The sequence below is a fragment of the Salvelinus fontinalis genome, chromosome 14 (assembly GCF_029448725.1).
Source record: "Salvelinus fontinalis isolate EN_2023a chromosome 14, ASM2944872v1, whole genome shotgun sequence".
NCBI classification, from domain to species: domain Eukaryota; kingdom Metazoa; phylum Chordata; class Actinopteri; order Salmoniformes; family Salmonidae; genus Salvelinus; species Salvelinus fontinalis.
In genome coordinates this window covers 22473250-22487036 of record NC_074678.1, presented here as the reverse complement: position 1 = coordinate 22487036, position 13787 = coordinate 22473250, and the positions used below count along the sequence as shown (strand labels likewise).

At 46.6% G+C, this 13787-nt stretch overlaps 1 protein-coding gene across 3 annotated transcripts in view; it reads right to left on the bottom strand.

The window, feature by feature from the left end:
• LOC129869627 (E3 ubiquitin-protein ligase LNX-like) overlaps positions 1-13787 on the bottom strand; it is a 119675-nt gene that overhangs the window by 59926 nt on the left and 45962 nt on the right. For 2 of the 3 annotated variants that reach the window (XM_055944212.1, XM_055944214.1), the window contains 2 exons: positions 4588-4847; positions 2643-2798 (listed from right to left, as the gene is read on the bottom strand). In XM_055944212.1, coding sequence (XP_055800187.1) covers positions 2643-2798; positions 4588-4847 — 416 coding nt within the window. The remainder of the gene's footprint in view (positions 1-2642; positions 2799-4587; positions 4848-13787) is intronic. The other variant, XM_055944213.1, reaches the window with a different exon arrangement.

The window sequence follows — 13787 nt, the reverse complement described above, 5'->3', positions numbered from 1 at the left end:
ACTGAACTAAACACAACACCACTGACATCATTCTGAACTGAACACAACCCCCACTGACTTCATACTGAACTAAACACAATCCCATACTGACTTCATACTGAACTAAACACAACCCCCACTGACATCATACTGAACTAAACACAACCCCACTGACTTCATACTGAACTAAACACAATCCCATACTGACTTCATACTGAACTAAACACAATCCCATACTGACTTCATACTGAACTAAACACAAAACCACTGACATCATACTGAACTAAACACAATCCCATACTGACTTCATACTGAACTAAACACAACCCCACTGACTTCATACTGAACTAAACACAACCCCCACTGACATCATACTGAACTAAACACAATCCCCACTGACTTCATACTGAACTAAACACAATCCCCACTGACTTCATACTGAACTAAACACAACCCCCACTGACTTCATACTGAACTAAACACAATCCCATACTGACATCATACTGAACTGAACACAACCCCCACTGACTTCATACTGAACTAAACACAATCCCATACTGACATCATACTGAACTAAACACAACCCCCACTGACTTTAAACTGAACTAAACACAACCCCCACTGACTTCATACTGAACTAAACACAATCCCCACTGACTTCAAACTGAACTAAACACAACCCCCACTGACTTCAAACTGAACTAAACACAACCCCCACTGACTTCATACTGAACTAAACAAAACCCCCACAATGTCATACTGAACTGAACACAACCCCCACTGACTTCATACTGAACTAAACAAAATCCCCACTAACATCATACTGAACTGAACACAACCCCCACTGACTTCATACTGAACTAAACACAACCCCCAATGACTTCATACTGAACTAAACACAATCCCCACTGACTTCATACTGAACTAAACACAACCCCACTGACTTCATACTGAACTAAACACAATCCCATACTGACTTCATACTGAACTAAACACAATCCCCACTGACTTCATACTGAACTAAACACAACCCCCACTGACTTCATACTGAACCAAACACAATCCCCACTGATATCATACTGAACTAAACACAACCCCCACTGACTTCAAACTGAACTAAACACAATCCCCACTGACTTCATACTGAACTAAACACAACCCCCACTGACATCATACTGAACTAAACACAACCCCCACTGACTTCATACTGAACTAAACACAACCCCCACTGACTTCATACTGAACTAAACACAACCCCCACTGACTTCATACTGAACTAAACACAACCCCCACTGACATCATACTGAACTAAACACAACCCCCACTGACATCATACTGAACTAAACACAACCCCCACTGACTTCAAACTGAACTAAACACAACCCCCACTGACTTCAAACTGAACTAAACACAACCCCCACTGACTTCATACTGAACTAAACAAAACCCCCACAATGTCATACTGAACTGAACACAACCCCCACTGACTTCATACTGAACTAAACAAAATCCCCACTAACATCATACTGAACTGAACACAACCCCCACTGACTTCATACTGAACTAAACACAACCCCCAATGACTTCATACTGAACTAAACACAATCCCCACTGACTTCATACTGAACTAAACACAACCCCACTGACTTCATACTGAACTAAACACAATCCCATACTGACTTCATACTGAACTAAACACAATCCCCACTGACTTCATACTGAACTAAACACAACCCCCACTGACTTCATACTGAACTAAACACAATCCCCACTGATATCATACTGAACTAAACACAACCCCCACTGACTTCAAACTGAACTAAACACAATCCCCACTGACTTCATACTGAACTAAACACAACCCCCACTGACTTCATACTGAACTAAACACAACCCCCACTGACTTCATACTGAACTAAACACAACCCCCACTGACTTCATACTGAACTAAACACAACCCCCACTGACTTCAAACTGAACTAAACACAACCCCCACTGACTTCATACTGAACTAAACACAACCCCCACTGACTTCATACTGAACTACACACAACCCCCACTGACTTCATACTGAACTACACACAACCCCCCCCCCCCCCCTGACGTCACACTGAACTAAACACAACCCCCACTGACATCATACTGAACTAAACACAACCCCCACTGACATCATACTGAACTAAACACAACCCCCACTGACATCATACTGAACTACACACAACCCCCACTGACATCATACTGAACTAAACACAACCCCCACTGACATCATACTGAACTACACACAACCCCCACTGACATCATACTGAACTAAACACAACCCCCACTGACATCATACTGAACTAAACACAATCCCCCCTGACTGTATACTGACCTGAAAACAACCCCCACTGATGTCATACTGAACTGAACAAAGCCCGACTGACGTTAATACTGAACTAAACACAATCCCACTGACATCACACTGAACTAAACACAACCCCATACTGACTTCATACTGAACTAAACACAACACCAATTGACTTCAAACTGAACTAAACACAACACCAACTGACGTCATACTGAACTAAACACAACCCCCAATGATAAAACACAGCATACACAAATGTCATTTGGTTCAGAAAAATTAACCACACCATCATTCACTCAAACAAACACACGCATACCTTCCTGGGGCGCACTGGTGTTCCTGGCATTGTCTCGTTCCTCTGCGCTCTCATTCGACACGGATGTGCCGCTCTTGGTCCTCCGCAGGACACTGAATGCACGGTTCAACCGCCTGAAGGAGCGGCTCCTGACCGAGGTGCGGTCATAGTTTCGGACTGAGGGGACAGAGAGACAGGGGCACACTTTATAGAGCAGCTCTGTTCTGACTGAACATGCCTGGACAAGTCTCTGAGACTGCCTCACCACAGCCAATCAGATGCCTGAGATCTCTCGTTCTGTCTGCCTCTAACAAAGCCATAACAACAGCTTGAACACATTTGTTTTAGAGAATCCAATCAAAATCCTTCATGAATTCCCCAAACACTCATTTGTTTGTCATTATGTCAAAGCTGAGGAACAGGATGGAGGGGGCCTATAAACTCTGCAGGGGTGATGAGCTTCGTAAACTGCAGCAGTCATGTTTCATGTCATCAATAGATAAAACTTGGTGCAGTATAAATACAGCAGTCTGACCCTACTATAGTCTACTGAGATTCTGACAGGGAGTCTGGCTCTACCAGAGCGGAGCAGGCTGCAGTGGAGTGTGAGCCCCAGCCTGGCTCCCCTGAAAGCGGGGCAGTGAGCCTCTGCAGCGCCCCTCGCTCTGCGGGCCTGGAGAGATGCAAAGGCCTCATGACAGCTACATTATTCTTTAAAAGCACCCAGCTCTTCTGGAGATGACAGCTTGTTCAGCAGCAGTGGCTCTGCATGGCGGAGGGTGCTCTGCTCAGCGGCCCGGGCCAAAAGTGCTGTTGCAGCATTATTTGGTGTCCCCACCGGCAGCACGTTCACATTGAGAAGGGGATTTGAGTGAGTACAACAGGTGTGAATGGCTCCAGGGTTCACCGGTGGATGAGTGGAGGGTGAGGGCCTATCACGTCATTCAGTATTAATGGAACTGGACTGTGTGAAATTCTCATTCCACCCACTCTCACTTCCTCTCTTTACATTCTTTCTCTTTCTCGCTCGCTCGCTCGCTCGCTTGCTCTGTCTGTCTGTCTGTCTGTCTGTCTGTCTGTCTGTCTCTCTGTCTGTCTGTCTGTCTCTCTGTCTGTCTGTCTGTCTGTCTGTCTGTCTGTCTGTCTGTCTCTCTGTCTGTCTGTCTCTCTGTCTGTCTGTCTCTCTGTCTGTCTGTCTCTCTGTCTGTCTGTCTCTCTGTCTGTCTGTCTCTCTGTCTGTCTGTCTCTCTGTCTCTCTGTCTCTCTACCTATCTGTCTCTCTGTCGCTGTCTCTCTGTCGCTGTCTCTCTGTCGCTGTCTCTCTGTCGCTGTCTCTCTGTCTCTCTGTCGCTGTCTCTCTGTCTCTCTACCGCTGTCTCTCTACCTCTCTGTCTCTCTACCTCTCTGTCTCTCTACCGCTGTCTCTCTACCGCTGTCTCTCTACCGCTGTCTCTCTGTCTCTCTACCGCTGTCTCTCTGTCTCTCTACCGCTGTCTCTCTGTCTCTCTACCGCTGTCTCTCTGTCTCTCTACCGCTGTCTCTCTGTCTCTCTACCGCTGTCTCTCTGTCTCTCTACCGCTGTCTCTCTCTGTGATGAAAGATTAGTGAAGAAGCAATGCTACAAAAGCTAATTTAAGAATAGGATTTCTGTCAAAAATCTTGAAGTAGTACAGATACTGTGTTTCAGTGAGCATGGGTTCTGGGATGTTTACCTGTGTGGGTATGATGTAAAATGTATGTTTGAATAGTGTTTACTGATGGTATCGATGTGAGTGAGGGACTATGAAACTGTGACTAGAAAGCCTCCGCTGGCTCCCTGCTTTCTATTGCATTTCAATCAGTCACACTGACAAACAGTTCAATACGCACAGGCACGCACACACATACACACACACTGCTTTATAGATCAGAGAAAGGTTACTTGTTGCAGAACTACACAATCCCAAACACATCCGTACGTACGCACACTCACAATCACTCTTTTTGGTACTGCTGCGGGCTGCCAGGCTGGTGGTGCTGCCTGATTGGCTGTTGTCCTCCATACTGGGGTCAAAGGCAGGGTTGACGAGGCCGGGATCGTCTGATAGGAGGGCGACGGCAGCAGAGGTGGGGCCATCGCCGGGCAGGGTGGCAACGGTGAGTTCTGACGTGCTGTCAGTGCAGTCACCCTCCTGGGAACGCCGCTTCCTGTCTGCAGACAGGCCATAGTGAGACGCACCTTTACACCTGCAAATCCACACAGGGAGAGAAGGACGGTCAGTCAGGGGGACACACCATAGGCCCAGCTGGATGAGGTGATGCATCAACAACAACATCCCAGCAAGAGAATATGGGATACCGGGACAGTGAGGTGTGTGGAACCTGTGATGGATAGAACCATTATTCTGCTCTCATGACTCATCACCAATTACCATGTGTCATAAATGATGATGCGCTGAACACACAACAGCCACTGAATCACGGAGCAGAATGGAGATAGCCATCGGTCAACAATGGCTGACAACATGTCAACACTGTCTGAATCCTCCTGTACCCTCGGTGGATCAGTAGTGTCAACGGTTAACAACACAGTCCAGTTAGAGACAATATGGACAGGGATTAAAGCAGAGGGATAAAGGTTAAAGGTCACCACCATCTCAGGAGCAGTAGTTAAAGTGTTGTGACCTCCAACCCATCACCCTCTGGCTGTGTCCATCTCCTCACTTCAACTTCCTGATCCAAGCTGCCCTGAAGCGACATCTATCTGACCTCACGACTGAGGTCATCATCTTGATAAGTAATTCCTCCTCAGGCAACATCACACACCCAATACGCAACCTACTAGTGTATAATTGCATATTTTCTTTCATACGTCCCTGATCATTGTATTTGTATTTAATGGATGTTCATCTGCAATAAAAAGTGGTTTGATAATGTCATACTGAGCCTCTGAGTCTCTGCTTCTTGTCATCCTTCCTGGCTTCTTTATTTTATTCATTCAGTGTATAATGATATGCATTATGCTGCTCTGTGAGCCGCTGTAGATAAGACCAGCTCGCAGATTGAATAATGAGGTGAGCAAACAAACGTACAGAACAGGTAACAGAAGAGACATCAGGAATACAAAACACCACGCAGGTCTTTAAGTCATATTCTCCCTCTTGAAACTAATCGCATTCTCAAACTATTATTCTTTCCCGTACCTACACTCGACATGCAACACAAACAGAACACACAAGCACCCATGTGCACATGCACATACACAGGAACGCATGCATGCACGCACGCAAACACGCAAACACACACACACACGCAAACACACACACACACACACACACACACACACACACACACACACACACACACACACACACACACACACACACACACACACACACACACACACACACACACACACACACACACACACACACACACACACACACACACACACACACACACACACACACATCCTCATTACAGCAGCAGGTATTATTACTGTATATGGAGGACAGGATGCTATTAAGGCAAAATGGAGGACATAAAACAATAGCTAAAATGGTGGCAGTCAGCCTCATGCTCAATTTGGGAGGATACAAATAGAGGAAATAGCATTAAATGGCGCCGAATAATGGAAGCCCAGAAACAGGCTGTGTGTGTCTGTGGGAGAGAGGCCATTGGCTCTCTGGGGGCTCCAGCGTTTTGTCTCAATCAGAGGTCTGTCTGAGCAGGTCATGCTCTGTGTCCATACATCACAGACAGAGACATTTAACCCTGAACTGGCCTCTATATCTTACTTTTCCAGCCATTGGGCTTGACTCTCGCCAGTCAGCTCTAACACTAGGCTGACAGACACACAGAGAGTTTGGGGAGCAGTCCATTCAGTTTCGGTGTGGTGACTGACATTCAAAGAAGAGGATGAAGTTTCAGACAGTGGAGCCAAGCAGAGGCCCATTGATCATGATTTGTGGCCCAGTCAGAGCTCTGCTATGCAGGGATACTTGTGGTTACTAACTCCCCCTCCTCCACCTGTGTTCCACCAGGCTGTCAGATGGAGGGAGGCTTGTCTGTGTGTGTGTGTCCGTCCAAGCATGCGTGTGCGTGTGCATGTGTGTCTCTCTCTCTGCTGGAAACTCACCTTAATTCAGAGTCACTATATTGAATCGCATCAAGCGTGTCGAGTCAGCAACACTGAGCCCTACACCAGTAGAGAGGAGCAGCAGCCTTTCACATGTCACTCAACATCCATTAGTGTAATTAAAGCTACATGCACATCAGAAACAAAATACTGCTGTTACACCAGCATGTTACGTGCACGCGCGTATGCGCACACACACACACATACACACACACACACAAACACACACACACAAATACAGACACCGCGATACACCTACAGATGGCAAAGCCTGTAGTACAGTACATTGGGCCAAGCTGACAGTAAGCAATTAAATCCTTAGACAACATTCCCTTAATATTATTTCAACTTCGACAGTGGAAAACCACAGTAAACATAGCTGTTCAGAGAGCAATGAAGAAGTTCCATTCAGGTATGTAAATCTCAGAGACCACCCAACCAGCAATTTCCTTCTAATCCTGGTGCCATATTTGAATAACCATTAATAAAAACATACATACCATTTGTTCAGGTCTGTCAAAGGCTACTTCTTATTTCTACCGGTGTCCTTGTCTCCCCGTCTCTTTATCTGTCTGTCTCCCTGTCTGTCTCCTGGTCCGTCTCCCTGTCCATCTCCCATCTGTTTGTCTGTCCATCTCCCCGTCTGTCTCCCGGTCCGTCTCCCTGTCTGTCCGTCTGTTTGTCTGTCCGTCTCCCTGTCTGTCTCCTGGTCCGTCTCCCTGTCCATCTCCTATCTGTTTGTCTGTCCGTCTCCCTGTCCGCCTCCCTGTCCGTCTCCCTGTCCGCCTCCCCGTCTGTTTGTCTGTCCGTCTCCCTGTCCGCCTCCCTGTCCGTCTCCCTGTCCGCCTCCCTGTCCGCCTCCCTGTCTGTTTGTCTGTCCGTCTGTCTGTTCGTCTCCCCGTCTGTCTCCCGGTCTCCCTGTCTGTTTGCCTGTCCATCTCAGAGTCTGTCTCCCGGTCCATCTCCCTGTCTGCCCGTCTCCCTGTCCCTCTCCCCGTCGGTGTGTCTGTCCGTCTGTCTCCCTGTCTGTACAACTGTTTGTCTGTCCGTCTCCCTGTCCGCCTCCCTGTCCGTCTCCCTGTCCGCCTCCCTGTCCGCCTCCCTGTCCGCCTCCCTGTCTGTTTGTCTGTCCGTCTGTCTGTTCGTCTCCCCGTCTGTCTCCCGGTCTCCCTGTCTGTTTGCCTGTCCATCTCAGAGTCTGTCTCCCGGTCCATCTCCCTGTCTGCCCGTCTCCCTGTCCCTCTCCCCGTCGGTGTGTCTGTCCGTCTGTCTCCCTGTCTGTACAACTGTTTGTCTGTCCGTCTCACTGTCCGCCTCCCTGTCCGTCTCCCTGTCCGCCTCCCTGTCCGCCTCCCTGTCTGTTTGTCTGTCCGTCTGTCTGTTCGTCTCCCCGTCTGTCTCCCGGTCTCCCTGTCTGTTTGCCTGTCCATCTCAGAGTCTGTCTCCCGGTCCATCTCCCTGTCTGCCCGTCTCCCTGTCCCTCTCCCCGTCGGTGTGTCTGTCCGTCTGTCTCCCTGTCTGTACAACTGTTTTTCTGTCCGTCTCCCTGTCCTTCTCCCTGTCTGTTTGTCTCACCGTCTGTTCATCTGTCCGTCTCTGAGTCTGTCTCCTGCTCCATCTCCCTGTCTGTCCGTCTCCCTGTCCTTCTCCCCATCTGTCTGTCTGTCTCCCCGTCTGTTTGTCTGTTCGTCTCCCTGTCTATTTGTCTGTGTGTCTGTTCATCTCCCTGTCTGTCCATCTGTGGGTGTACCTGTCTGTCTTCCTGTCTTCATCCTGCAAGACATCAGACGAACTTGCTGGGTATGAAATAAGCTGTAGCGTCTGTACCATCAAATTGATTGTATATCCAAATATGATCCAAGTAATAAGCTCACACAAGGTGTGTGACCAGTGCATCACCCAGGTGGTTTGAAAATAACTAGAAGACATTATCTATTCGAGTGGAAAATCACAGCACAATATGGTCTTCCCCTCAGAGATGACACGCTAGTCATTGTCTCGTGTGTGCCTTGTCATTAAGGGCTTTGGCTACCCTTAAATCAAATCCCCTTCCTTCTGGGCATCAGAGGCACAGTTCTGCCGTAGCCACTTAGGCATATCTCCACTGCTGCTAAGAGCTTTAATGGCTGTCTGGAGGAATTAAGGCCACAATCTCTCCAGTCTGAGGCCAAGAACAGCGAACCCAGACAACCGTCCTGAAGTCACAGAGGGACAGACAGGACCCCAGAGAGAGGATCCAATGAGCCTACAAAGTGTCTTATGACTATACAAGCTAACAAAAAGACAAATCTCACATCATTTTCTTCAGAACCAACTACTCTATCTTTTTGTCTGCCTTCCTGTCTAATACACAAACCTCCTCCTGTAGTGGAAGCTGTGTTTTTCTGCCCCCTCCTCTCCCCTGTGTGTGTCAGTGAGTGATTCCGCGGGATCATAGAAAAACGTTGTGCTTGCACAGCCTGCCTCAGCAGCAGTACACCAGGCCTCGTTCTCCACAGTTGCAGACACAGAGAGACACTTCAACTATCACATAATCTCCCTCAACCCTGTGATCTGGAGAGTGATAGCTAAGGAACAGCAACTCTAACCCATTCCTTATCACTAAAACATTCTCACCAATCCTCCCTTCCTCTCCTTCTTTTCAACCTGCCCTCCTCCCCCCTCCCTCTCTAGCACAAAAATAATTACCCAGCATGCCGTGGGAGAAGTGGCGGTGGCGATGACTGTGGCGGAAGGGAGAGGGGAGGAAGCGCCCTTGCCGGCGGTGACACAAACAGTCCTGTTCATATGATGTGAAATAAACACCAGCTCACAACTTATCAAAGCCTGTGAGATTCTCCAATCCTCTTTAGGGGTGAGTGGATTATCCTCCCTAACCCAAATACGCTACGCTACGTTCCCCTATCCCTCACTGAGCGCAGCACAGAAACATATCTGCACAGATTACACAGCCAGCACAAATAACCAGGCCACTATTACAATATAAACTAGACCAGTCTGTCAGGTACGGACACAGGGTTCCCATGGCCTTGACTACCCAGAGTGTGTCCTCATTCCCGTCAGTCAAGGATGGTGCAGTGTTGTGACCTGATCCCTGATGGGTGTATCCACTGTGAGGTTGGTGTATAGCATTATCTCCTCTCTCAGATGGCTACTGAGTTACTGAGAGTCCTACAGGAACCAACCCAGTCCCCCGCCGGCCCTTCCCCCCTTCTGGCAGTAGAGAATCCAGCAGTGATAATCCAGACTATAGGAGTGCTGAAGTGCAATCCTCTCCCAGCTCACTACATGACAGCTCAGTTCTTAAAACACATTGGAATATAACACCTGACATAAGAGTGGCTGAGAGAAATTAAACGTATCTATGCCACTGTGAAAGAGGGGGAATTTGTATGTGAAAGAGAATGTCATTTGGGACCGACAATTGCTTTGCCCAGGAGGCCTATGATGGTGGTATCCCATCATTCCTGAGCGTTTCGGTTAATCAACCTTCTTATCTTCTGAACTGAGGGGTATCCTCTTTCTAATCTCTATCTCTGCTTTATCACAAGATCAAACTGAAGCTCTTTGCCTTGGCAACATAGCCTCTGGATTAAGAAACTCAAAATCTCACTAATCGTGAGAATAGAAGAGGGGGAAAAAACTCTTCCCCTTCTCTCTCTCTGTGTCTGAGAATGACGGCATTCCTCTGGGCGTCTGCTCCAAAAGTAAGTCACTGTCCCAAGGATTAAACTCTTGACAGGAAACTGTCTGCCTGTCTGGGAGAGCTTTTGGCTTGAACACATCACACAGGAACACTCACTTTAAACTGTTTGAAGAAAAAAAACACAGCCGTTCCATTCTTTCCCTCAAGAATCTATGTGAAAGGAGCACCTAGGCCCTAGTTCCTCTCCTAGAGGATGAGAGAACACAGGAGCACAGGGGAGCACCTGGGGAGCACCTAGGCCCTAGTTCCTCTCCTAGAGGATGAGAGAACACAGGAGCACAGGGGAGCACCTGGGGAGCACCTAGGCCCTAGTTCCTCTCCTAGAGGATGAGAGAACACAGGAGCACAGGGGAGCACCTGGGGAGCACCTAGGCCCTAGTTCCTCTCCTAGAGGATGAGAGAACACAGGAGCACAGGGGAGCACCTGGGGAGCACCTGGGGAGCACAGGGGAGCACCAGGGGAGCACCTGGGGAGCACCTGGGGAGCACCTGGGGAGCACCTGGGGAGCACCTGGGGAGCACAGGGGAGCACCAGGGGAGCACCTGGGGAGCACCTGGGGAGCACCTGGGGAGCACCTGGGGAGCACCTGGGGAGCACCTGGGGAGCACCTGGGTTCATGGACACACTCACTCAAAGAAGAAACAAATATTTCTGAACTTAAGCAGGAAAATGATCTTTTACTTTTGAGAGAGACAACAACTACATGTTAAACTCAAAACATACTAATTAATGGCAAATAAACCCAGTAAACACCTTGCGGCCCTCACAACACAAACATTGCTACAAGGTGGGACATGGGGAGGGAGATTGTCACTATGGATTTAATTAATGAACAAAGGCCTGGAGAAAAGGAGAGAACATCTGTGTTCACTGGCTTTGTAATTAGATCAGTTTATCAATTACTAGTAGCTTTCTTTCTTTAGAGTAGACCATATACAATATACAGAGAGAGGGAGGGAGGGAGGGAGACAATTGAAATGTCTTTATCCTTTTAAAACTTTTGTGGGTAATGTTTACTGTACATTTTTTTAAATAGTTTATAATCTGTTTAACTTGCTTTGGCAATCTAAACATATGTTCCACAACTCCTGCAGATCTGTCACACGCTGGGTATGTACGTAGTCAATGGTAGGCATCGAGGGTACTCCTATGGTAGGTACACGTATAGCTCATCTCCTGGCAGTAGTACTGCAGACTACTTTACCACTGACCTCAACCCAGAGTCTCTCAAACGTTCACAGTCAGCCCACTGACACCCCTATCAGATCACAGTCTACTTGAACAGAGCAATACTCAATCATGAGGCATCAAAGCCAAAGGAACTGAGTAATATTAAGAAATGCTATAGATGGAAGGAATCTAGTGTGGAAACCAACCAAAAAACTATTAGGCAACAACAAATTAAATTCAATCCTGTTTACACATTTTCCTGGACAAAACGTTCCACTGTAATAGTGAAGGTGTAAACTTGGCAGTTGACAATCTTAACAGTATATTTGACCTCGCAGCTTCCCTATCACATCTAAAAATGTACAACAATGAAAAATGGTATGATGAAGAATGCAAAAACCTAAGAAAGAAATTGAGAAACCTGTCCAACCAAAAACATAGACTGTGTAACTGAAGAATGTAACTGAAGAATCCATAGACTCTAACCACTTCTGGGAAATTTGGAAAACACTAAACAAACAACAACACAAAGAGTTATCTATTCAAAATGGAGATGTATGGATAAACCACTTCTCTAATCTTTTTAGCTCTATAACAACAAACAAACAGCAAAAGCATATACATGATCAAATACAAATATTATAATCAACTATTAAAGACTACCAGAACCCACTGGATTCACCAATTACACTGAATGAACTACAGGACAAAATACAAACCCTCCAACCCCAAAAGGCCTGTGGTGTTGATGATATCCTCAATGAAATGATAAATTGAACAGACAACAAATTCCAATTGACTATACTTAAACTCTTTAACATCATCCTTAGCTCTGGCAATTTCCCCAAAATTTGGAACCAAGGACTGATCACCCCAATCCACAAAAGTGGAGACAAATTTGACCCCAATAACTACTGTGGGATATGCGTCAACAGAAACCTTGGGGAAATCCTCTGAATTATCATTAACAGCAGACTTGTAAATTTCCACAGCGAAAACAATGAACTGTCAAATTGGCTTTTTACCAAATTATCGTACGATAGACTACATATTCACCCTGCACAGCCTAATTGACAAACAAACAAACCAAAACAAAGGCAAAGTCTTCTCATGCTTTGATGATTTCAAAAAAGCCTTAGACTCAATTTGGCATGAGGGTCTGCTATACAAATTGCTGGAAAGTAGTGTTGGGGGAAAAACATACAACAACATATAATCAATGTACACAAACAACAAGTCTGCAGTTAAAATTGACAAAAAACACATACATTTCTTTCCACAGGGCTGTGGGGTGAGACATGGATGCAGCTTAAGCCCCACCCTCTTTAACATATATATCAACGAATTGGCGAGGGCACTAGAATGGTCTGCAGCACTTGGCCTCACCCTACTAGAATCTGAAGTGAAATGTTTGCTGATGATCTGGTGCTTCTGTCACCAACCAAGGAGGGCCTACAGCAGCACCTAGATCTTCTGCACAGATTCTGCCAGACCTGGGCCCTGACAGTAAATCTCAGTAAGACCAAAATAATGGTGTTCCAAAAAAGGTCAAGTCGCCAGGATCACAAATACAAATTCCATCTAGACACCGTTGCCCTAGAGCACACAAAAAACTATACATACCTTGGACTAAACATCAGCACTACAGGTAACTTCCACAAAGCTGTGAACGATCTGAGAGACAAGGCAAGAAGGGCATTCTATGCCATCAAAAGGAACATAAAATTCGACATACCAATTAGGATCTGGCTAAAAATACTTGAATCAGTTATAGAACACATTGCCCTTTATGGTTGTGTGGTCTGGGGTCTGCTCACCAACCAAGAATTCACAAAATGGGACAAACACCAAATTGAGACTGCATGCAGAATTCTGCAAAAATATCCTCAGTGTACAACGTAAAACACCAAATAATACATGCAGAGCAGAATTAGTCTGATACCCAACTAATTATCAAAATCCAGAAAAGAGACGTTAAATTCTACAACCACATAAAAGGAAGCGATTCCCAAACCTTCCATAACAAAGCCATCACCTACAGAGAGATGGCAGATCTGGCTCTCAAGAGACGACAGGCTAATTGCACACTGCCCACAAAATGAGGTGGAAACTGAGCTGCACTTCCTAACCTCCTGCCAAATATATGACCATATTAGAGACACATATTTCCCT